This window comes from Papio anubis, chromosome 20 (assembly GCF_008728515.1).
Source record: "Papio anubis isolate 15944 chromosome 20, Panubis1.0, whole genome shotgun sequence".
NCBI lineage: Eukaryota > Metazoa > Chordata > Mammalia > Primates > Cercopithecidae > Papio > Papio anubis.
In genome coordinates this window covers 33,407,754-33,432,886 of record NC_044995.1, presented here as the reverse complement: position 1 = coordinate 33,432,886, position 25,133 = coordinate 33,407,754, and the positions used below count along the sequence as shown (strand labels likewise).

At 58.6% G+C, this 25,133-nt stretch overlaps 1 protein-coding gene across 6 annotated transcripts in view; it reads left to right on the top strand.

Moving 5' to 3' along the window:
- The window catches only part of KLHL26 (kelch like family member 26), a 33,521-nt gene extending 9,569 nt beyond the window's left edge, over positions 1-23,952 (top strand). Inside the window, exons 1-4 of one of the 6 annotated variants that reach the window (XM_017952313.2) lie at positions 11,695-11,799; positions 13,386-13,483; positions 17,957-18,139; positions 21,101-23,952. In XM_017952313.2, coding sequence (XP_017807802.1) covers positions 13,434-13,483; positions 17,957-18,139; positions 21,101-22,682 — 1,815 coding nt within the window. In that variant the 5' untranslated portion in view covers positions 11,695-11,799; positions 13,386-13,433 and the 3' untranslated portion in view covers positions 22,683-23,952. The other 5 variants (XM_009193908.3, XM_009193907.3, XM_009193905.3 and 2 more) reach the window with 5 other exon arrangements.
- Positions 23,953-25,133: the final 1,181 nt, after the last annotated feature.

The window sequence follows — 25,133 nt, the reverse complement described above, 5'->3', positions numbered from 1 at the left end:
TCGTCATGTTGACCGGGCTGGTCTCGAACTCCTGACCTCAGGTGATCCACCTGCCTCGGCCTCCCAAAGTGCTGGGATTACAGGCATGAGCCAGCGTGTCCGACCTCGTGCCCCTTTTAGGAGGAGGATTTTGACCCTTCCAAGACGTGAACTCAAGTCCTTCTCCTGGAAAATGTGGTCAGATATTGCGGCATGAGGTGTCTCATCACACCCATGGGTGACTGTGGGTCCCTCTTTGTGGGGTGTGGCTGTGACAGATTCCTCATCTGGGAAATGGGGCTCTAGGCCCACCAGGTGGGGGGTGTCTGGGAGGAAATGAGTGGGGAGAGGCTGCATGTGCCTCATCAGTGTTACTGTGGCGGTGCTGACATCGCCCATGATGGGGACATTGCCATCCTGCCTGCCACGCCCGCATGGGCCTTGAGGGGATCATCGGTGCCAGCAAGGCTTGATGTGGCGTGCATGTGTCAGCAAGGAAAGGAGAGGGTCAGCTTGAGCTTTTGGGAAGACAGTAGTGCCATGATTTGGTGGCCGTGAGAGGGACAGCAGCAGGGGCAGCAGGAGAGTAAAGCACATCCAGCGTGAGCTGGAGAGGGCAGGTCCGGACAGGAGCAGGCCTGGGAGCAGGAGCTCAGCGGGGGACGGGGCGGGAGCATCTCAGCAGGGATGGGGGCAGGTGGAACTGGGCCAGCTCAAGAGGGGCACTGACCTGCAGGCCAGGCCACATCCAGGCCACTCGATCTGCCCCTCACAGCTGAGCCCCTTCTCTGGGAGGGAGGCCACCCTCTCCTCCCCTCCTTGTTGGCAGGTCCCGAGAGCTCTGGGAGTGGAATTGCTCTGAAAGCACTCACTTCACCCTGAATCGCACAGTGCGATCGTCACAGCTGGACTGTTTCCACCTGGTAGCTGTGCCCTCCGGGACGGCCTCCTTGTCGTGGTCCATAGTTACTGGGGAAGAAAGGTTTTATTACCCTCCCCCACAATTGCACCATCTCCAGGGAGCCCGTGCGAATGTCATCCCACCTCCCCCACAGCGATTACTTTTTATCTCACCCATCTCTCCTCAGACACTGTAAAAGTGAGGCTTTCTCCTCACTCCAGCTCTTTCGTTTTTTCCTTTTTCTGATATTTGCATGTGTGTGTGTGAGAGAGAGACCTACCCTTTGGTTTTAGGGGATGTTTTAGATTTGGTGTTGAGAGGCCCTGGAGGAGGAAGAGAGCAGGAGGAAGAGTGGAGGAAGAGAAGGAAGAGATGAGAGGGAGGAGGAGGAAGAGGAGGAGGAGAAAAAGGAGGAGGAAGAAGAGGGAGGAGGAAAAGAGGAGGAAGAGGAATCGAGGAGGAGAGAGGAGGAGAAAGATGGAGAACAGGAGACTGAGGAGGGAGAGAGGAGGATGAGGGGGAAGGACAAAGATAGAAATAATTCAGCGACTTGGGGCCTTGGATCCTGGAAGAAGCGGGTGGGATTTACTGAAGGCATGGGGTGACTGGGCAGCATGTGTCCCGGCATCCCCAGCTCTTTGCTCTGTGGACAGGATTTGTTACACACCTTTCTCTGCCTTTGTGTGGGTGCCACAGTCTCCTGTGTCCTCCCGTGCCAGGTGCTGGACATGCAGGGTCCATGGGACAGATGGGTCCTGCCCGTGGGGCGCATACATGCCAGCAAGAGTTAGAGAACATCGTGCGGTCATTTCTGGGCTGGCTGGGCCAGGGGGCCAGGGCAGGGTTTGGTTGAGGGGCATATCGGTCAGCCTTCTGTTTTGAAAGGATCCCTCTGTAGGCCGAGTGTGGTGGCTCACGCCTGTATTCCCAGCACATTGGGAGGCCGAGGCGGGTAGATCACTTGAGGTCAGGAGTTAGAGACCAGCCTGGGCAGCATAGTGAGACCCAGTCTCTACTAAAAATAGACAAAACTAGCCGAGCGCGGTGGCGGGTGCTTGTAGTCCCAGCTGCTCTGGAGGCTGAGGCACGAGAGCTGATTGAACCCAGGAGCCAAGATTCCACCACTGCACTCCAGCCTGGGCGACAGAGCAAGACTCTGTCTTAGAAAAGAAAGGATCCGTCTGGCAAGAGACAAGGGAGCCTCAGCCAAGGTGGGCCCTGGAGGGATGGAGAGGCGCGCGCAGGCTTGGGGATGCTTGGAGGTTGAGCTTGTGCTGACCAATAGTGGTGGCTGGTTCCTCCCCACCGGGCAGGCTGAAGGTCCAGGTTGTCCTTGGTCCTGCGAGGCTGTATTGCCTGCAACAAGCAAGGGACTTGGAGATGCCACCTGGCCTGGGGGATTCGCAGCCCTGCCTGTGTTCCAGAAAAGCCCTTCATGCCTCTCCTTGCTCAGGGTTCGTGCCACCTGGAGCTCCCACAGTTCTTGAGGGCTTCAGGTCTTCCCACCAGCGGGTCCCAGTCCTGGGAACGTCCCTCCTCCTGAGAGAAGGCCTCAGTCTGGCTGCAGCTGCCCGGGAGGTCCCCAGGTAGCATCTCTCGTGGGTTCCACCTTCGAGCCTCAGCCTGGAGCCAGCCCCTCCTGCCGTCTCCTCCCCATCCCAGCTCAGAGCCACTCCTGGCTCTTCCCCTCCTGGGCGTCATCCCCAACTCCAGCCAGCGGGACCCTCCTCAGGCAGGCATCAGACCACCTCACTGCACCGCCGGACACCTGCCAGTGGCTCCCTCACTCTCAGAACAAAATCTGCTTCTTGATGTGACCTGCCGGGCCCCTGAGCTTCTGCAGCCCTGATGGCTCTGCTGGGCTCTGAAGCACGCTCACTGGAATGTCCTGTCCCAGCGATTTGCACGGCTCAAGTGTTGTCTCCTCAGGGCCTGGCCACTGTGTCCGCCGTGGCGCCACTGCTCGCCCTGCCGTCACGGTACATTCTTTGTGCTTGAGGACCCATGTCCCTGTAGATTGTGCATTCCCCAAGGGCAGGGCTTTATCGGTTCTCTTTATAGTGGTGGTCCTGGTGCTGGCACAGCTGCTGGCACAGGGTGGATGCTCTTGAGTACAGCTCCAGTGAGTACCCCACCCCGCACAGTCTTCGACGCATACCGGAGGGGAAGCCTCCTGGCATAGCTCTGCATGCCCAGGCTGGCCGAGGGTCATCCGCCTCTTCCTCTTCGCTTCATTGAACCAGCAGGGTGTGGGCAGAGCAGCAGAAATTCACAGGCGTGTTGTCAGTAAACCGGCCCTATTACAGAGCCCAGGGCACCGTACCATTTTCCATGTGCTGTCTTTAGTGAGTGAGCAAAACCTGAGCCCTGCATGTTAAAGCAAAGGCGGCAAACGACAGCCGCTCTCTCCCTGTCCAGCTGTCTGAAGTGGAAGTGGGGGCCAAGCCCACTGGGTTCCTGCTGCCGGCAGCCCCGCCCTCCTCCTCTGGTAGCCGCTCTGCAGCTGTGTGGACCTGCTCTCTTAACACTTGTTAACCCCAGCCTCCAGTCCCTTCCTGCCCCCCACCCCGCCCCTTCCACATGTCTCTCCGGAGAGGGCCGCGCAGAATTCACAGGACTCGTCTCCAACGGCAGCGCCAGCAATTCCCTAGCATTCCTCCTCTGCAGAGCGGATTTTGGTGCGTGTCCAGCGTGATTTCAGACCCCTCACCGCGCAGCGGAGCGCCTGATCGCTCTGTATGCACCACCACGGTGCACACTGAAAATATTGTGATCCGGGAGGAAGTAACCGGCACCTTGGGGGAATCACAGACCTTTCCTGCGAGGGCAAGGGCTTCCGGAATTGAACAGGCTGGGCCTGGAGGAGACCTTGAGGGGTGGACCTTCAGGCTTGTAAAGGCCTGGAGGGGGGTCACCCGAGGATCGAGGCCGAAGATGTTTACTGACGCCACAACTGTGAAATTCCACAGGGGTCAAAGACGGACTCGGGCGGGCGGGAGCGGTCTGGGCTGGATATCCGGAGAATTCTGCTCTCCACGGGATGTTAGAATTTGAGGCAGTCTGCCGAAGGAGGCAGAGCAGAGAGGCATGTGATCACCCAGATCGTCTGTTACTGGAGCTGAGAGCGGGACATTTTCCCGGAGGGGTGGAAGGAGTGTCAAGGTGACTGTGAGGTGACAGACACGTAGGGGAGCCCCACAGAGGACCCCCAAGGCACCCTCTCTGTTGCTATCAACCTGAGTCATCCTCTCTGAAAAACTTCCAGGACTGAGGTTCGAGTTGGAAGCGTGCGTTCTTTTTGGTGAAGTCCGTCCTGTCCCAGGAGGGCTTCTCTAGGTCTCTCCTCTGGCTCCCCCTCCTCGGGTCCTCGTGGCTCTCTGTCGTGTGAAGCGGGGGGTCAGGAGCACACAAATGTTTACACTCCACGTGAGTCACTTGCACAGATGACGGGTGATGTTTTCCTCGCCAAGGCTGATGGCACCGGGCCCCTCTGCCGTTCCAGCCTCAGTCACGCCTCCAGTCTGTTAGCATTTAGAGCTGCTGAACTTTCGCATTGGTCAGGGGCGCGGGCAGCTTGCTGACCTTTTCTGGGAGTCGTGGCGGACGGAGTGGAGCCGTCTGTCTTGTCACAGACAGGCGGGGCTGCGGCTGGGGATGGCCACCGCCCACTCGCCCTCAGAATGGCCCTCAGCGGGGCTTCCTCGCCCCCCAGCCCGGGTAGGAAGCTCGTGTGCACTGTAGGGAGAGGCGGCAGCTGGAAAAGTGTTAAGGCCACAGCGGTTTTTCCAGAGGCTCGTCTGGAATGCTGTGGACGGATCTGAGGCTCCTGACATCCGAGGCCCCTCTTGGTGGAGAGAGCCAGAAACCGAAGACACTGTTGTCAGTTAAAGACTCGAAGTTCACATTTTAAAAAGTGCAAGGAGACACCGGTTTTAGGTACTTTGGGGTGCGAGGTCTGAAGGCTGGAGTCTGTGGTTCCCTTCTTTCAGCCCTGCCATTCCTCTTGTCTGGGTGCTGCCCACCTGGTAGAAAGGGGACCTCACCTTGCCACTCCTCTAGCCCGCCAACACCACTGGGAAGGTGACCCTTCATCCTGGTGGCTCCAGCAAAAATCCCAGGGAAGGCTCTGATTGGATCAGAAAGGCCAAGTCCCAAGTCCCCATCCCAGGATGAATCCCTACGACCAGGGGCCCCGGAGCCTCTGTCCAGTCTGCGTCACATCCATATTTTCAGCCCAGCAATGGGGTCTGCCTGATCTCCAACACTGGGGCTAAGAATAGAGAACAGGAGGTTCCTGAGGAAAACGGGGGCCTTATGAGAAGAGGCGAGGGATGGTAAACACCCCAAAAATGAAGATATTCATGACAGACCTTCTCTGACACTGAAATTTGTGTTGTCTTTGGAAGGCTCTGGGCTAAGCTGTGGAGTGCCTGCATCTGGCCCGGCTCTGCTGGGGATGAGCAGTGCCGTGTGGCAGCCCTGTCCCTTCTGGAGCTTCAACACCTGTCCTGCCAGTGGAGGCAGTGGAGTGGGCTGCCTTGCAGCACGTTGCCACCCCGAGATGCTAGATTTCAGCAGTGCTGGAATTTCGCTGTGTTTCCAAGCAGTGCTCTGGGGCTGTGCGGTCATGTACCTACTTGCCTGAACTGTAGAGTGAAGGGATTTGCTCATTCAAGTGGTCCCTGCTCCTGGCCCAACGCAGTGGGACCAAGTCGGGGGATGGGCTGTCACAGAAGCAGTCTCCCCTCAGTGGGAAGGAATGGGAAAGGGAAGCCTCAGGCCGAAACCTGCCCACTCGTCAGCCCTGGATGGGCACCCAACTGGGCCATGAGGGTGAGGAAGGCCATGGCAGAGAAGGCTCTGGGGTGGAGGCAGCAGAGGGGCTGAGCGCAGAAATGCTGGTGGGCTCAGGAGTGCAGTGGAGAGGGGAGGGTCTGAAGGCAAGAGGCTCGGCCACTGAGCACAGAGCACAGCATGAGCAAAGGCCCAGAAACTGGATGTGCAGGAGAGTCCCGCTGCAGGCTTCGTGTGGATCCCAAAGGATCACATGCACTAGGACTCGGGCCAGGAGGTCACATGGAGAGGAACAAGCAGTGAGCTAAGATAAGAGCTGGGCTCCAGCAGGCCGGGTGCGGTGGCTCGCACCTGTAATCCCAGCACATTGCGAGGCCAAGGCGGGCAGATCACCTGAGGCCGAGAGTTTGAGACCAGCCTGGTCAATGTGGTGAAACCTCGTCTCTATTAAAAATACAAAAATTGGCTGGGTGCGGTGGCTCATGCCTGTAATCCCAGCACTTTGGGAGGATGAGGCGGATGGATCACGAGGTCAGGAGATCAAGACCATCCTGGCTAACACGGTGAAACCCCGTCTCTACTAAAAATACAAAAAGGGCGGTGGTGGCTCAAGCCTGCTTTGGGAGGCGGTGGATCCTGAGGTCAGGAGAATCAGCGAGACCATCCTGGCTAACATGGTGAAACCCAGATCTCTACTAAAGCCTAAAAAAAGAAACAAGCGGTGGTGGTGAGCCTGTAGTCCCAGCTACTCGGAGGCTGAGAGGCCGGGAGAATAAGTGAACCAGGAGGCCGGGCTTGCAGTGAGCGAGATCCCAGCGCCACTGCACTCCAGCCTGAAGCTGGCGAGACTCCGTCTCAAAAAAAAAAAAAAAAAAAAAAAAAAAAATATATATATATATATATATACAAAAAATTAACTAGTGAGGTGGGCTGCTTGATCCCCAGCTACTCGGGGAGGTTGAGGCAGGAGAATAGACAGGCGGAGCTTGCAGTGAGAGCAGAGATGGGCGCCACTGCACTCCAGCCCTGGGCAACAGGGAGCTCCATCTAAAAAAAAAAAAAACAAACAAAAAACAAATTAGCTGAAGCGTGGTGGCAGAGCCCTGGTCCCAGCTATTAGAACTGAGGCAGGGCCACTTGAACCTGGGAGACGGAGGTTGCAGAGAGCTGAGATTGCACCACTGCACTCCAGCTTGGGTGACAGAGCCAGACTCCATCTCAGAAAAAAAAAAAAAGACAAAAAAAAAGAGTTGGGCTCCAGCCCAGTGCTGCCACCTGGGAGCCATCCACCTGCCACCTCACCCATCCACTCACCTTCAAACCCCACCTCCCTTGCCAGCAGCAAGCTCTCTGCCTCCACGGCACCCCTCCCATCCTGGCTTGTACCTGGACCACAGTGTTGGGGTGTCCCCATCAGAACAGCCTCCACGAACCGAGGGAGTGCCCACTTTGTGCAAGGCCATCAGCTGGGGTGGTGCAGTTCTGGTTCCTGGCTCTGTTGTTGGCAGGCAGCCTAGAAAAGGGGCACGGCTATCATCCCATTTTACAGATGGGGAAGTTGAGGCACAGAGAGGTTCAGGGGCTCATCCAAGGCCACACAGTAAACAAGAGGCAGAGGGACACTAGGTGTGGCCAGCAGAGACCTTCCTTGGCCAGCACACAGGTGCTTTTTGGCCTTTTCATGGTCCCAAGTGGGTGGGCCCTATGATCATGACCATGATGCAGATGGGGAGACTGAGGCTTAGAGGGCTGAGACTGCTCACCAAGGCTCTGCCTGATTCTGGAGGATGGATGTGGAGCAGGAAGAACAAGACAGGGGCTCTTCAGGGAAGGCCCAGCGCAAAGACGCGGATTTATCTGTCCATCCATCCACTCACCCTTCATCCACCATTCATCTGTCTGCCACTCACTCACTCCTTACCCACCTGTTCACTCCTGTGTCCACCAGTTCACCCACCCACCTGACCATCCATACCTCCACCTGTCCATCCACCCAACCACCCATCCACCCACCTGCCCCCATCCACCCATCTTTTCATCAGTCCACCCTTCCATCCACCCACCCACCCTTCCATCTACCCACCTACCCATCCAACCATCCATCCACCCACCATCCACCCACCCGCCCTTCCATCAGTCCAATTCTTCACCTACCTACCTTCCTCTTCAGACGCATCACCGCATCGCATCTTACCGACGCATTTATCGAATTTTAACCTGCCTCTTCCCATCCACTCATCCATTAACTCATCTACCTGCCCATCCAGCCACCCTTCCATCTACGCATCCACCCACCTACCACTGTCCATCTACCAACCCACCCACCCATCCACCAATCCACTCATCCACCATCTGACCACCCATCCATCCACCCATCCACCTGCCCATCCAGACACCCTTCCATCTACCCACCATCCACCAACTCACTCATCTACCATCCACCGACCAATCCATCCACCCATCCATCAACCTATGCACCTGTCTATCCACCCATCCACCCATTCTTTCATCCATTTATTCACCCATCCATCCATCTACCCACCCAGCTATCCACCCATCCATTCATCTGTCCATCCAGCCATCCATTAACTCACCTATCAATCCACACGCCCTTTCATCCACCCATCCATCCACCCACCCATCTCTCCACCCATCCATCTATCCACCCATCCATCCACTCATCCATTCACTCCTCCATCCACCTACTCACCCATCCATTCACCCACCCATTTACCCATCCACCCACCGATTCACCCATTTACCCACCCATTCATCTGTCCATCCACCATTCGCCCATCCACTCACTCATTTACCAATCCATCTACCTGTCCATTCACTTGACTGCTTGTCCACCTATCCAGCTGACAAGCATGACTGAGCTCCAGCCATATGCTAGGCATGGCGGTGAGCACCAGGACATTGCAGGAGACAGAACCCTGCCTGCCCAGCTTCCATGGGGTTCCCCTTTCAGCTGTGGGGAGACAGGCTGGAAACAGATGATGTGGCAGATGGAGTGAGGAGCAGGGAAGACAAAAACGACCCAATTGGGGATCAGGGACGTGGGGTGGCTCATGAGCTGTAGACCGAGGCTCTCCCAGCGGGACCTGGCAGGCACTGCCCCCTCATCTACAGAGTGGGGTTCCCTCTCTTGAAGGGTAGCTGGAGGACTAGTGGGGTAAATCCACATTCTTGCCTGGGGCCGGCCTTGAAAAGCCCATCTTGCTCTTCTGCTGTTCAGCTCCATGTCCATCCTCCCAGCTCAGGCAGAGCCTTGGCGAGGTGTCTTAGCCCTCTGAGCCTCAGTCTCCCCATCTGTGATGGTCACGATCAGAGGCCCACCCACCTGGGGCTAGGGAGAGAACAACCAGCACCCATGTGTTGGCTGAGGAAGGCCTCCTTTGGCCAAGCCTGGTGTCCCCCCTCTCTGTTTACTGTATAACTTTGGGTCAGTGGCTGAACTTGTCTGTGCCTCGATTTCTCCATCTGTAAGATGGGATGGTAGCAGTGCCCCTTCAGAGACTGCCTGCCAGAAGGTGGGCCAGGAGCCAAGATTGCACAGACTGGGTGTTCCCTTGGTCAGTGAAGGCTGTTCTGATGGGGACACCCCAGCATTGTCATCTGGACATGAGCCAGGATGGGAGGGGTGCTGTGGAGGCAGAGAGCTTGCAGCTGGTCAGGGAGGTGGAGTCTGAACACCCCCTTGTCTTCTGGGCCTTTGTCTGGATGGTGGGACTTCTTGTTGGCCTTGAGAAGTGGCTGGAGTTGGGCAAGGCCAGGATGAGGGGCGCTATGCATAGCATCTTCCTGTCCATCAGCCGCAGTCAGAGCCCCACACATCCTGGACTCCCGGTGGCATTGGTCAGAGGCTGGGATTAGGGCAGGAGATCACAACCTGGCCTTGAGGGCACTGGGCTTATGGTGACCCCTGAGGAGCGGGTGAGAGGTGGCCACATCCATCCATCATCCACCCACCCATTCCTCCAGCCCACTTCCTCATCTAGAATGCCCCCATGCTCCTGAGATGACAGCTTGCAAAGCACTGCACCTCTGACCCCCTGTCTTCGGGAAGGTTTAAGCAAGGCTCAGGGAACGGGAGGCCACGCAGCTTGCCATGGCTTCATAGTGGGGTTTGCGGGGGAACTGTAGGAAGGGGGTGGGCGGGCCTCAGCCTTCTGCTCCCAGCTCTGTGGGCTTCACCTCTCAACCTGCAGAGCCTGAGAGGAGGGAGTGTCTCCTGCCACCTCACTGGGTCCTTGGGGTCATTGGTGGTGGTCCTTTCCAGTTGATCCTGGATTCCGAAACCTGCCTGCCTGCCCTCCCTGAACAGCTCGCCACCCTCTCTGAGCCTTGGCGTCCCTGGCCGTCACTTGGGGGCTGTCTGGGGGTGCCAGGTGGTACAGTGGCCTCCTGCTAGGCACTCCCAGATGCCCTGTCTCCTGTCATTCTGTCCCCACCCAGCAGGCACAGACAGGCTGAAGCCAAGGACAGACAGACAGGGAATGGCTCCAGATCAGGAGGCTGGGAGGAAGGGGAAGGCCAGGGCTCCTTCGCAGGAGTCAGAGGGCATCCATGCAGGACGCTGTGAGTTGGGCCAACAGGCGCAGCTCACGGCGAGCCCTGTCTGCCTCAGTGGCTCGGGGCTTTTGGAGGAGGCTTGAGGGTGGGTGGGTGGGGAGGCTGCGAGGTTAGGGTGGCTCTGACCCTGCCTGGCCTGCCCAGCACGCCTGCCCTCCCAGCACAGAGGGGGAGTGCGGGGTTCCTGTTCGAAATGATTCGTGAGGATATCGGAGAAAACTAGCATGTCAAGCAGGAGGGAGACAGATAGCTGTACCCTGGCGGCCCCTGAGCTGCAGTCTCTGTCTCCCTGTCTCTGGGTCTCTGTCCCTCTCTCCCTGGGTCTCTGTCTCCCTGTCTCTGGGTCTCTGTCCTTCTGTCTCTGTGTCTCTGTCTCTGGGTCTCTGTCTCGCTGTCTCTGGGTCTGTGTCTCCCTGTCTCTGTCATGAGAGAAGGTATCAGTGTGGTTGGAGTCTTTGTCTCGCTGTCTCTGGGTCTGTGTCTCCCTGTCTCTGAGTCTGTGTGTCTCCGTCTCTGGGTCTCTGTGTCTCTGTCTCTGGGTGTGTGTCTCCGTCTCTGGGTCTCTGTCTCCCTGTCCCTGGGTCTCTGTCTCGCTGTCTCTGGGTGTGTGTCTCCCTGTCTCTGAGTCTGTGTGTCTCCCTGTCTCTGAGTCTCTGTGTCTCTGTCTCTGAGTCTCTGTGTCTCCGTCTCTGGGTCTCTGCCTCCCTGTCCCTGCGTCTGTGTCTCCGTCTGTGAGTCTCTGGATCTCTGTCTTCCTGTCTCAGAGTCTCTGTGTTTCTGAGTCTCTGTGTCTCCATATCTGGGTCTCTGTCTCCCTGTCTCTGTCTCTGGGTCTCTCTTTGTCTCTGTCACTGTGTCTCTGTCCCTCTGTTTCTGAGTCTCTGTCTCCCCATCTCTGTTCCTCTGTTCCAGTCTCTGGGTCTGTCAGTGGCTGAGTGTCCTAGCCTGCTGGGACACTGCGGTGGGGCCCTGCACCCGCTCCTGGGCTCTCCCACTTGTCCATGCAGAAGCCATTATCTTTCCTCCACTCCCACGGGAACCCAGGGAGGCAGAGAACAGCAGGTGCCTTGGAAGGGACGGCCCCTTATCAGGAGGGATAACCCCAGGAAGTAGCCTTGGGCAGTCTGGGGGAGAAGCAGGGCGGGCCCAGCCTCAGGGGCCTCTGAACTGTCCCATGGGAAAGCTTGCTGACGTGAGTGTGGGGGCCGGAGTGTTTGAGGGCCAGCATGAGGTGCCGGAACCCAGCACTCCATCCTGTGGGCTGGGAGCAGTCCCCAGTGCGGTGAAACATTGTGGTCACCATGGCAACAGTGCTGGGGGAGCTGCCTTTGTGGAACGGGTGGGACCCTGCCTCTCTGTACCTTTTACCCTCGAGGCACGTGCCCAAGAGCCAGCGAGGATTGCAGCTGCTGGTGGCCAGGGGTGGGGGGAGGGCGGGGGCACGCTGGGCCGAGGTGTTCTCATCTTGGAGAAGGATACTGAGCCTGTGACCTCCCCGGCTGCTGGGGATTTGCGAGGCTGCGTGTGAAGACCTGTGCCTGCTTGGTGAGGTCAGAGTGGGTGGGAAGGGTCATGAGAGAAGGTGTCAGTGTGATTGGAGAGCAGGGTGGTGGCTGTGAGGCTGAGAGGTTGGTGATGGGACTCCAGGCCCCCCACAGCTCTGGCACCCAAGCCCTACACCACCTCCCACACTGCCAGGTTGCTGTCACCCCCACCCCTGCCACCATTTCTGCTTCCCCTCCTTTCACTGGCTCTCTGTTCCTCTCTCCCTATCTCTCTCTCTCTCTCTCTCTCTCTCTCTCTCTCTCTCTCTCTGGGTCTCTGTCTTCTCTCTGGGTCTCTCTCTCCCTCTCCCTCTCTCTGGGTCTCTATCTCCCTGTCTCTGGGTCTCTGTCTCCCTCTCTCTAGGTCTCTGTCTTCTTCTCTCTCTGGGTCTCTCTCTCCCCCTCTTGCTGGGTCTCTGTCTCCCTGTCTCTGGGTCTCTGTCTCTCTCTCCCTGTCTCTGTCTCCCTCTCTCTGGGTCTCTCTCTCCCTCTCCCTTTCTCTGGGTCTGTCTCTCCCTCTCCCTCTCTGTGGGTCTCTGTCTCCCTGTCTCTAGGTCTCTGTCTTCTTCTCTCCCTGGGTCTCTTTCTCTCCCTCTTGCTGGGTCTCTCTCTCCCTTTCCCTCTCTCTGGGTCTCTCTCTCCCTCTTCCTCTCTCTGGGTCTCTTTCTCCCTGTCTCCCTGTCTCTAGGTCTCTGTCTTCCTCTCTCTCTGGGTCTCTTTCTCCTCCTCTTGTCTCTCCCTCTCCCTCTCCCTGGGTCTCTGTCTCCCTCTCCCTGGGTCTCTGTCTCCCTCTCCCTGGGTCTCTGTCTCCCTCTCTCTGGGTCTCTGTCCCCCTCTCTGTGGGTCTCTGTCTGTCTCCCTGTCTCTGGGTCCCTGTCCCCCTCTCTCTGGGTCTCTGTCTGTCTACCTTTCTCTGGGTCCCTGTTCCCCTCTGGGTCTCCGTACCCTCTAAGTCTCTGTCCCTTTATCTCTGACTCTATTTCTCTCTCTCTGGGTCTCTGTCCCCTTCTCTCCGGGTTCTGGTTTTCTTTCTCTGGGTCCCAGTTCCCCTCTGGATCTCTGTCCCCTCTCTCTAAGTCTCTGCCACTCTCTCTCCGAGCCTCTGTTTCCCTCTCTTGCTGGATCTCAGACAAAGCTCTCAGGATGGTCTTGGTCCAGTTGCCGACCTGGGACTGGCTGGGAGAGAGGCTAGAGAGTGGGCAGTGGCTTCTCAGCCGGCCCTGATGTCCCCTGCTGTCCCCTGAAGTACAGACTCTTCCCCACCCATGCACCGGGACCCTGGGGCGGCATCGCATCGGCCGGGGTGGGAGCCAACCAGCTGTGCTGCGCTGCTGCGCTCCTTCGAGCCACATGGACAATAAAACCAAAATTGGCTTTGAAAGTGGAAGTGCTCTCCTCATTGAGGGGAAGTGAGGGACTATGCGCGTCAGAACCGCCTGTCAGGGGCAATGCCGGCAGGCTCCGTTCTGGCCCAAGCACTGGGCTCCGCGTGGGGGTGGGAAAGGATTTTACAAAACCCCAAAGAAATGTTTCCATGAAATTCTTTCTTGTTCTTGCCTTTTTTTTTCTTTTCTGGACATTCCAATGAAAAGAACCGTTCTGGGGCTTTGGATCGCTCCTCGTGTATTGGGAAGCCGACCATGGAGATGAGGCCAGCCCGGGGCCAGAGGAGGGGCGCCTGCTCTGACAGGTGCGTGCCCCTCACTGTTGGCTCCCGAGGCAGCCCCCACCTCCCCCTGCTCCTAATCCTCCCACGAGGCTTCATCACTAGGGCGCCTGGCCGCAGCCCCTGCAACTCTGAGCTTCCTGTGACCTCCCCCACGTGGCCATCCTGCCTTGGGCTGGGTTCCCCCAGAGCAGACTCTCAGGCAAGGGTTCGAGGGCCCCACGGAGGACCAGTGTGGGGAGGGAAGGAGCCTCCACAGAGTGTGTCAGTAGCAAGCAGGTGGTCCCCAGGCAACCCTTGGAGATCTCGGGAATCCCATAACAGGCGGTCCACCTGGGGGAGTTTACCCTACCCGGGCTCCATGGACGTCAGCCCCAGCACACCCCTGCACTGGGACATCTGAGAGAAGCAGGGGTGGTGTCGCCAGGGCAGACCTGGGCGTGTCCTCGGGTCCAGCACAGGCCTGGGCCTGGCTAGGGTGCCCGATGACATTGCTCAGGGGATACAGCGGCAAGCGGGTGTCAGAATGGCCCCCAGCCTGGGCCAGGCCTGTAGCGGGGGCGTGTGGCCACTCAGAGGCCAGATTCGGGCAGAGGGTGCAGCCAGGGCGGGCAGCAATGGCCTCTTGAGACGGCCCTGGCCGAGGCTGCTGACGCATTGGCTCCGATGACTCACGTGCGGGTGACCGTGACTTGAGTGGCCGTCTGGAGACTCGGACCAGCTCAGGGCCACCGCCTTCCTGGGGGCCTGTGGCCCCGTCGTGCCGGCCGCCCCCTGTCTGGACCGGCCTGAGTAATGGGTCCTTCCCCTCCTCCCAGTGGCCGGCTGGAGAGGACCTTAGTCATCAGCCTGGCCCCAGCCCTCCCTCCTCCTCCGCCTGCCCACCTCCGCCCAGGCTGCGTCTCGCTTCTCTGTCCAGGCTGGGGGACTCCTGCCCCTACTGGCCTCCTCCCTCCCTGAGTTCCCCAGGAGGGCCTGCAGCGGGGTGGGTTTGGCTTCATAGGGGCGGCAGTGAGGATGACGTCAGGGGCCTCAGGGACAGTTGTCCCATCCCTAAGATGAGAGGAAGGAAACAGCCATGTGGAACGTGTCAGGCATCACCAGGGCACGAGGAGGAGGCCTGGGGAGGACAAGCTGCTTCCTCCCCTCTGTGGTCCAGTGTGGGCCCTGCGCCCTGTAACCAGCAGTGAATAGGCCTCACCCTGCTTTCTGGGCCTGGGGTGTCCTAACTTCCAGATGGGAGCATCCAAATTCTCCGAGTGTGTAGTCGTCACGTGCTGGTGGCAGCCTGGGTCCCAGGGCTCTGCGTTTGCTCATCTCATCCTCCAGTGGCCCCGGGGCTGGGGAGCTGGATGGTCATTTGCCCCTGCTTTGTAGCTGAGGCCTGGGTGGTTGAGTGACTGCTGAGTTCCCACTACCCAGAGCTGGCTTGGCCCAGGCTGCTGGCCCCTGATGTCTGCTCTGAGATGCCCTGCCAGCCAGCTGAACTGATCTTGCCTTCTGGGTTCTGGGCACCCTCTCCGCTTGCTGGGGAACCCAGAGATCCCATGCTTGGAACACCGGCCCACCTTCCTGGTTTCCTGTTCCTCAGTCATCAGAACAGCAGGGGGCAGGGCAGCGGCCCCTCTCCTCCCCAGAGGGAGGTTCTCTCTGTCCAGCTTCTCAGTTCTCCAGGTATGTTCTGTGCACTCATGGGCAGATGCATATGTGTGGCACTTTGAGCCCAAATAGCATCCCACTGTGTGCACTCTGCCTCTTCCTTCCTCCTGCAGCCTTGACGTCATCCCCTGGATGCGACATCTTCCCAGGATGCGTCGGCCTCCTCACCCAGCTATAGGGCAGCCCTCTCTTGGAAAGTGCTGTGATTCTGCATATCTCCTCTAAGGGTGGTTAGCTTATTTCTCGTCTGTGGCCCCTAGAGACTGTATTTGGGTAAGTTTCAGAAATGGAGTTGTTGGGTAAAGGACATGAACCTTTAGAGTACTGCTGGGTCTACCCAGCTGCCTTCCCGGGGGTCACCTTGCTTCATAAACCCCCCACGAGTGTGCTTCCCTGACTGCAAGCGAGGCTGACTCTTACATCCTTCCAGCCAGCTCTGCTTGCTTTCCTGGGAACCATCAGCCCACATTCTTTGTGCATCTTTCGATCTCACTCTGTCGCCCAGGCTGGAGTGCAGTGGCACAAACATGGCTCACTGCAGCCTCCACCTCCTGAGCTCAAGTGATCCTCCCACCTCAGCCTCCCAAGTAGCTGGGACCACAGGCTCACGCCAGCATGTCTGGCTAATTTGTACTGATTTATTGATGCTCTTTATATATGGAGGAGCATGGTAAATATGCTCCTAAGGACTGAGTGGCCCCATGATGAACTTGCCCCAGTGCGACTCGTTTCCTCTGATGAAAATGTACACATGCACACCTGCCTCCAAGGGCTTTAGAGGAGGTACAAGAAGTCCTCCCATCCCTCCCCCCAAATCTCCTTGAACGTTTAAGAAAAAACCAGAACAAAAGCAAAATGGCAAAGGCTGGCAAGGCCCATGCATACTTCTGGGAGACAAAAGTGTCCACTGAAAGACGCAGGAGTCACCTGGAGCCCAATGGCACAACCCTTGCCACAGCTGCAACACGAAGCTGATTCTGGGTGATCTGACCTCTTTTGGTTCCCGTTGCCTGGACCACATGCCCATGAGGACGGGGCCTACTTTGTCTCATTCACGCTGCATCCCTGCACGCATGGGCAGGGAAGAGGAGTTGGCAAAGCCAGTGACGCAAGCTGGGGACAAGGAGAGACGTGGTCACCTTGAGGGTACTCAGAGGCACATGCAGGATGCGGCTTTGGCCCCAGGCAGCCTGGACACCTGTCGCAGGGTGTTGGTGAGAGGGCGTGGCATTCATGGGAAGCAACAAGACCCTGCCCCTGGAGATGTCCAGGCAGGTGCTGGACCCCTGTTGGGGGGGCTGGACAGGGGAGGGCAGCCCATGAGCCTGCGATATGTTCCTCACAAGCCTCGGAACTGTGGATCTGTCATGGGTCTAGGGAAAAAAGAGCCGAGGCTTGGCTCACCGCAGCAGCCTGGTCAAGTGCGATTGGGGCGGATGTGTGGGGAGGGGAGGAAGGGAGGAGTAAAGGTGAGTGTCCCCTCCACTTGGCAGGGGAAAGGCCACGGGGACAAGCCAGAGTCTCAGGATACATTTGGACCCCTTTCCTTCCCTGCCCTCGTCAGCTTTCAGAAGGCTGCACCCCCACCCTCCGTGGCAAACACCGCACCCCTGGCACCACAGCATTCCTGGCCAGCCCAGATGACCGTGGCATTGGGCTCTGAGTAGCATATGTCCTGCCTCCCCAGGGACTCAAAGGCTTTCCACTGAGCACAGGCCCCACACTGGGTCCTCCGTGCTGTGTCCCCACCCTCTAGGACATGGAGCGCCTTGCAGGCAGGGATAGGGCTTGGGCAACTTCTCTGCCTGCAGTGCCTTGCAGGCCTGTGGTCAGTGCCTGGCCCTTCAGCCCCTCTCCCCAGCAATTTGTCTTGGTCACCCACCCTTTCCCAAGGGTCTCTGGAAGGGTGGCCTGAGGGGGAGGTCAGAGCCCTCTGGTGGCAGCTGCTATGTTGACTGACTGCCCACTGTGCACCCTGTGTTTGACCTTGGCTCTTTAATGCCCACTGTGGTTTTGGGGCTGGCTGGCAGTGGGGCCAAGGAGCCTTCCGTCTCCTCCCGCTTTCTTGGAAAGATCAGTGCCCGCATTCCTGGCCCTCGCTTACGGGCAGGCGTGGGTCCCAGGAATGGGAGAGCAAATTCCAGAGGGCAGAGGCCACGAGGACACAGCAGGGTGCCTCAGCCCGGTGGGGGTGAGGGTCTTGGAGGGAACTGACCCTGGAGGTGGCACCAGGGTCCACCCCCTGTTGTGTTCTGAGGAACAAGTGGTGCGTTAATGGCTCCTAAGGTATTCATTCATTGATCCTTTCAACAGTTTTCTCAAATGAAATTGCAAAGGGTTGGTAGGGCTGGAGAAGAGGGGACAAGGGGGCAGTAGGGGCAGTGGGGGCTGGACCACAGAGGGCTCGTATACTCTGGATTGCGAGGGGCTGTGGCGGGGCTTGCAGGGGACTCAAGAAGGCTCCCATGTGTCCTTTGGTTTTTTTATTGGAGTGAAATTCACATGGCATAAAACTGTCTTAAAGTGGACAATTCAGTGGCATTTAGTAGATTCACAGTGGTGTGCAAACACCGCCTCTATCTAGTTCCAGAACATTCTCATCCCTCCAAAAGGAGACCCCACCCCATCAGCAGTCACTCGCCTCTCCCCTCCCCCAGCCCTTGGTGGCACCGTCTGCTTCCTGTCTCTGCTGATTTGCCTGTTCTGGCCATTTTGCGTCGGCGGAGTCATACGCAGCGCGGCCTTTTGTGTCTGGCTTCTTGCACTGAGTGTTGTGTTCAAGGTCGTAGTATGTGTGTGAATCTCTGGGCTGTGTCCCCACCTCTGCTCTCCCCACAGCACGGCGGACAAGAACGGGGCCCTCAAGTGCACCTTCTCGGCACCCAGCCACAGCACCAGCCTCCTGCAGGGCCTGGCCACCCTCCGCGCCCAGGGCCAGCTCCTCGATGTTGTGCTGACCATCAACAGAGAGGCCTTTCCTGCACACAAGGTTGTCCTGGCCGCCTGCAGCGACTACTTCAGGTAAGCGCTGGCCCTGGACAGCTGGAAGGGGTAGCTGCCTGTGGGGACAGGGACAGGGCAGATGGCACCCACTTTCTTTTTTTTTTTTTCGAGACATAGTCTCGCTCTGTTGCCCAGGGTGGAGTGCAGTGATGCAATCTCGGCTCACTGCAAGCTCCACCTCCTGGGTTCACGCCATTCTCCTGCCTCAGCCTCCCGAGTAGCTGGGACTACAGGCGCCCGCCACCACGCCTGGCTAATTTTTTTGTATTTTTAGTAAAGACGGGGTTTCACCATGTTCGCCAGGATGGTCTCGATCTCCTGACCTCATGATCCGCCCGCCTCGGCCTCCCAAAGTGCTGGAATTATAGGCGTGAGTCACTGCGCCTGGCCCGATCTGTCTGTACTTGATGCCTGCTGTATGCCAGGCACTATTCTAGGCCTTGGGATCCAGCAGGGATGAGAGAGTGAAACGGGCACAAGCCCCTACCCTCAGGGCATCCCCTCAGGACACCTGGAGCAGGACAGCTGAGGGACTGGAGGGGCATCAAGGGCCGCAGGGACCCTGTGTCTGCCAATGCTGTGTCCCAGGCTGTGTCTGAGGCCCGAATGAGTTCTCCTGCCTGTCGCCCTGAGCTGTGGACACTTCCCCCATGTGACAGAAGAGGCCATGGCAGGCACGAGGGTCTGTCTGTCCCTGTGCCGTGGCCGGGCCAGAAGTGAGAGCACCACAGAACAGGGCTGTGGGGTGGGGGGTGCATCTTCCTCACCAGCTGGGGGCTGTTGCAGGGCTGGGTGATCTCCCTCCCTGGGTGACCGGCAGGTGAGCCTCCTTCCTGCCAGGCAGTGACCCTGCCAGAGAGAGCTGGGCCGCCCTGGGGCGGTTCCCAGGCCCCAGCCCAGGTGTGCCACTCAGCCGCACGTTCCCCGAGGCCTGGGCCGCCTGCCCCATGGGCTCAATGAGGCTGTTGTGGGGGCCGCAGCAGCCGAGCCAACTGGGGCGCCGCTTCTATTTTTATTCTGGATTTGGGGACGGGTGGGCCAGCCCAGCCAGCCATGCCCTTTAAAGGCTCCCCTGTGCTGGCACTACAGCCAGCGAGACCTTAAAAGGCAAAGCTCCCTCCTGTCGCCCGCGACCGCCTCTGCCTTCATCATATCATGCCCAAGGGCCAGTGGGGACCCGTGGGGACAAACGGGGCAGGGTCTGGATTGCTGGCAGTGTAGTTCCTGCTCCTGGCCCGCTCAGAGATGCTGAAGAGCGGCTCGTTGGGCAGATGTCAGTGGGCAGCCCAGAGACAGCACCCTGGTAGCTGTCTTTGCCCCTGTAGCCCTGAACCTGGCTCACATGAGGCGCAAGACTAGGGGACAGTCCTCTGTGGGTCAAAATGCACAAGGGATGTTCCGTCCTCCTCAGACAGCCATCAGGGGAGGTGCACCAACCGGAGTGAGAGTTGCTGTGCCATGCCAGTGCACCTCCTGGAAGGAACCACCCGTTCCCCTGGAGCTGGGGTGCTCTCCCCTCTTCTGCTGGGGAACACCCTAAACGCTGTAGGGGAACTGTGACCTCGAGCCCTGTGCCTCCCCACTGCCCTCCCTCACGGGGGCCTGTGTCACCTCCCCCTCTCATGTTCTGTCTCCCAGAGCAGTACAAAGGCGGAGCTGGGTCTCAGTGGAGGCTGGGGACATAGCTTTTGGGTGGGAGGCACTTCCCCGACCACCTGAGCCTGTCTCTGGAGACAGCAGTCACCCCAGCACAGTCTCCTGGTGGGGGATCCATTCCTGGGGACCCTCATTACCTTCCCCTCTTCACATGATGGTTGTTGAGACTCAGGCTGGGCATGTCAGAGCTGCCTGCTTAGGTCAGTGAGCAGGTGAGGGCTGAACTGTGGTGCACGGCACCTCCAGAGCACTGGCCTTGCAGCTCCTGAGCTCAGGTGTCAGGTGGGGCTGCATATCTGTCCCCAGAGCCACAGGGTGTGTTCTCATCCTGCACTGCCATACCTGGCCCCTCCAACTGCCCCCCTGCTAGGCACATTGTGGGTGAGGCTGACCCAGGCCACCGCTCCTGCAGCTGCAACACGAGAGTCACGAACTAGTCATGAAGGGGCAGGGGCAGGGCTCCCTGCAGAGGGGCCAAGCAGGGAGTTGCTGTTTATAGGAAGATGCATGGCTTGGGTGGGATTCAAAACCTTTTTTTTTTTTTTTCATGTTTTGTTTGTTTGTTTGAGACAGAGTTTCGCTCTTGTCGCCCAGGCTGGAGTGCAGAGGCATGATCTCAGCTCACTGCAACCTCCGCCTTCTGGGTTCACACAATTCTCCTGCCTCAGCTTCCCAAGTAGCTGGGTTTACAGGTGCCCACCACCATGCCTGGCTAATTTTTTGTATTTTTAGTAGAAACAAGGTTTGACCCTGTTGGCCAAGCTGGTCTTGAACTCCTGACATCAGGTGATCCACCCACCTCGGCCTCCCAAAGTGCTAGGATTACAGGCGTGAGCCACTGCGCCCGGCCTTTGCATTTTTTTTGTTTTTTTGTTTTTTTTTGAGACTGACTCTTGCTCTGTCTCCCAGGCTGGAGTACAGTGCCCTGATCTCGGCTCACTGCAAGCTCCGCCTCCTGGGTTCACACCATTCTCCTGCCTCAGCCTCCGGAGTAGCTGGGACTACAGGTGCCTGCCACCACGCCTGGCTAATTTTTTGTATTTTTGGTAGAGATGGGGTTTCACCTTGTTAGCCAGGATGATCTCGATCTCCTCACCTCGTGATTCACCCGCCTCGGCCTCCCAAAGTGCTGGGATTACAGGCCTGAGCCACCACGCCTGGCCCCTTTGCATGTTTTTAATGAGCAGTCCACCTACTTTCCTCTTGCTGGCTGTGCCCTGCATTCTGTGTCCTGGGGCCACTGTTCCCCAGGCCAGATCATTCCTGGCTGGCCATAACGCCCCTCAGCCACTGTGAGCCACACACTGTGTTTCTGCCCTCCAGGGCCATGTTCACTGGCGGCATGCGGGAGGCAAGCCAGGATGTCATCGAGCTGAAGGGCGTGTCAGCCCGTGGCCTTCGGCACATCATTGACTTCGCCTACAGCGCCGAGGTGACCCTGGACCTGGACTGTGTGCAGGACGTGCTGGGCGCGGCTGTGTTCTTACAGATGCTGCCCGTGGTGGAGCTGTGCGAGGAGTTCCTGAAGGCGGCCATGAGCGTGGAGACCTGCCTCAACATTGGCCAGATGGCCACCACCTTCAGTCTGGCCTCGCTGCGGGAGTCAGTGGATGCCTTCACCTTCCGGCACTTCCTGCAGATCGCCCAGGAGGAGGACTTCCTGCGCCTACCGCTGGAGCGCCTGGTCTTCTTCCTGCAGAGCAACCGGCTGCAAAGCTGCGCCGAGATCGACCTGTTTCGCGCGGCCGTCCGCTGGCTGCAGCATGACCCGGCCCGTCGGCCGCGCGCCAGCCATGTGCTCTGCCACATCCGCTTCCCGCTCATGCAGTCGTCTGAGCTGGTGGACAGCGTGCAGACGCTGGACATCATGGTGGAGGACGTGTTGTGCCGCCAGTACCTGCTGGAGGCCTTCAACTACCAGGTGCTGCCCTTCCGGCAGCACGAGATGCAGTCTCCACGCACCGCCGTGCGCTCGGATGTGCCCTCGCTGGTCACCTTCGGCGGCACACCCTACACCGACAGCGACCGCTCGGTCAGCAGCAAGGTCTACCAGCTGCCTGAGCCAGGCGCCCGCCACTTCCGCGAGCTCACGGAGATGGAGGTAGGCTGCAGCCACACGTGCGTGGCTGTGCTGGACAATTTTGTGTACGTGGCCGGGGGCCAGCACCTGCAGTACCGCAGCGGCGAGGGCGCAGTGGACGCCTGCTACCGCTATGACCCCCACCTGAACCGCTGGCTGCGCCTGCAGGCCATGCAGGAGAGCCGCATCCAGTTCCAGCTGAACGTGCTGTGCGGCATGGTGTACGCCACGGGCGGCCGCAACCGCGCCGGCAGCCTGGCCTCCGTGGAGCGGTACTGCCCCCGGCGCAACGAGTGGGGCTACGCCTGCTCGCTGAAGCGCCGTACCTGGGGCCACGCTGGGGCCGCCTCAGGGGGCCGCCTCTACATCTCGGGTGGCTACGGGATCTCGGTGGAGGACAAGAAGGCCCTGCACTGCTACGACCCCGTGGCTGACCAGTGGGAGTTCAAGGCGCCCATGAGCGAGCCCCGCGTGCTGCACGCCATGGTGGGCGCCGGCGGCCGCATCTATGCCCTTGGGGGCCGCATGGACCACGTGGACCGCTGCTTCGACGTGCTGGCTGTGGAGTACTATGTGCCGGAGACGGACCAGTGGACCAGCGTCAGCCCCATGCGGGCTGGCCAGTCAGAGGCCGGTTGCTGCCTGCTGGAGAGGAAGATCTACATCGTAGGGGGCTACAACTGGCGGCTTAACAACGTCACGGGCATCGTACAGGTGTACAACACGGACACCGACGAGTGGGAGCGGGACCTGCACTTCCCGGAGTCCTTCGCGGGCATAGCCTGTGCCCCTGTCCTGCTGCCCCGGGCCGGGACCAGGAGGTAGCCCCCAAGACCCCTGGGACCCTGGCCTGACCGCATGTTGTCTCCAAGTGGGGCTTGGCGAGTGCACGTCTGCCTGAGAACCCCAGTGCCCCCCTTCGCCCGGGCTGCCCTTGAGGGGCCTGCTGCGTTGCTAGGCCCCCCTCCCAGGGGTCCCTCCCTCCTTCCCAAAGCAGATCCTGGCTCTAAGTCCACCCGAGGGAGCCTGCCCCCAAAGCGTCAGACGTGGTGGTAGCAAATTTGTCCCCGGGGTGGTTTCCTCGCCTGCCCCCCACCCCTGAGTCCCCGTGGGCTGGTGGGTGGAATCTCAGGTCTGCAGGGGGTCCCTGTGCAGCTCCATCTCACTTCTCTGCCGCCTCCCAGCCCCACAGTTTAAGACATTCAGATGTGAGCTCATCAACATTGAACCCAAAGTCAGTGGTATGTGACTCACCCTCCTTCCAAGTCTCCTGCGCGCGTGTTTTTAAAATAAACTCACCAGAAACCTCCATAACACACGGACCTCCAGGAGCAGTGAGAGGCAGCTTGGAAGCCCCTGGTTTGGAGAGGGTGGAGGACGAGGGCACGTGTCTGCCTCCCCTGGGGTATCCTCCTTCCCCCATTCCAAGCTGCTGAGGGGAGGCCCTGGTCATGCCTCAGTTTCTGTCTTCATCTGCTTTCCGGAGGAAAAACCATATCAACTCCTAGAAACGATCTTTACGGGCCTTGGACCTTCCATTTGGCACTAGGCATCTTGTGGGGCCTTAACTGGTTGAGACATCCTGGCCCTCTACATTTGCCCTGTTGGCTGGGCGGTCTCCTTCCCACAACTGGAGGGGGACGCGAACTTCAGAATCCCACAGTGTTGCTTCCCGCAGGTCTGGTGGGGTGTCTTTATTCTCCTCCCTCCTTTCCACCCCTCCACGCCCCACCACTCCCCAGCCTGCCCTGTTTTTGGGTCAACATTGCTACCGAGCCGGCAGTGAGGCCTTTCCCTTCAAGGGCTCTGTGGCATCTCTGGCCACATTTGTTTCAATGTGTGAACCTCTAAACCTTTTCTTTTTGATTGGTTTTACTTTTTTTTTTTTTTTTTTTAAAGAAGCCAGCACTGCTGTCTCATAGATGGGATTTGTACTCTCGGGGCAAATTGAAGTGTCTCTCTCGCTGCTAACAGACGATTGATGTCTTGTCTCTGTGACCCACTCACCATGTAGAGAATTAACCTCCTATCTTAGCAGACGTCGTCTCCTAATATTTGCCTTTATTTAATAAAAATGTTATGGTGAAGAGATGGAGCCGGCCCAGCACTGAGCTTGTGCGGCTTGGGTTTGATTGGTCACAGATTCCTCGTGTGTCCTCCGCGTGTCTGGGGGCTCCTCTCCCCTGCCTCAGCCTTTTCCAGCCTTGCAGAGGAATTGGCAGGGGGCTGGGCTTTGGCTCAGGGGTGCAGAGGCAGCAGGAAGTGTGACCAGGACTTTCATCCTGGTGTTTTTTGTTGTGTTTTTTTTGTTTTTGTTTTTCTTTTTGAGATGGAGCCTCGCTCTGTCACCCAGGCTGGAGTGCGGTGGTACAGTCTCGGCTCACTGCAACCTCCACCTCCTGGGTTCAAGCGATTCACCTGCCTCAGCCTCCCAAGTAGCCAGGATTACAGACGCACGCCACCACACCCGGCTAATTTTTGTATTTTTAGTGGAGACGGGGTTTCACCATGTTGGCCTGGCTGGCCTTGAACTCCTGACCTCAGGTGATCCGCCTGCCTCTGCCTCCTAAAGTGCTGGGATTACAGGCGTGAGCCACCATACCCAGCCCACCTTGGCACTTTGGAAGAGCCTTCAGCCCGCTATTCTCATCGTGGCTGGCCAAACTATGAACCGGGCTGCCCAGAGCAGGCCACTTACCAGTTGCAGGTTAGCAGAGAAAGCCTGATGTTCCCGGACGGCCTTCCTAGAGGGGAGGCCCTGGGATATCCCACACGCTTGGATGTGCATAAGTCGCTGCGCCCGCATGCCTGGTGCTCCTGTGTGGCAGCCATCGGGGCTGGGGTAACACTAGAGGCTGAGGGGGTGGGCAGTGCTAAAATAAGAACATGGTTGGGAACCTAAAAGAAGCCCACACTGTCAGGGGCATCAAAATGAAAGCCGAGTTCCTCGGGACTTACCAGAACATTCCAGCCCCACCCCCGACCTGAGCTCCCTCAAAGAGAACCCTTCCCCACTGGAGGCATGGCCCCTTCAGGGGGCAGTGAGAAGCTTTGCCAGCTGCAAGTCCCCCAGATCAGCTCACACCTCAGAACATCTTGTCCCCAACGAGCTGGCAGGGGGGCGCCGGCCCAGGGCGGGGGTGCTGCTGTATCTAACCGGATCGATTGTGCATAACCGTCTAGGCTGGTTCGTGGAATGTTCTTGGGGCCCCCTGCCCCTCCCTCAGCCTCCCCCCGCATCCCCCCAAGAAAGGAAAATTATTTTTCGTATTGTAA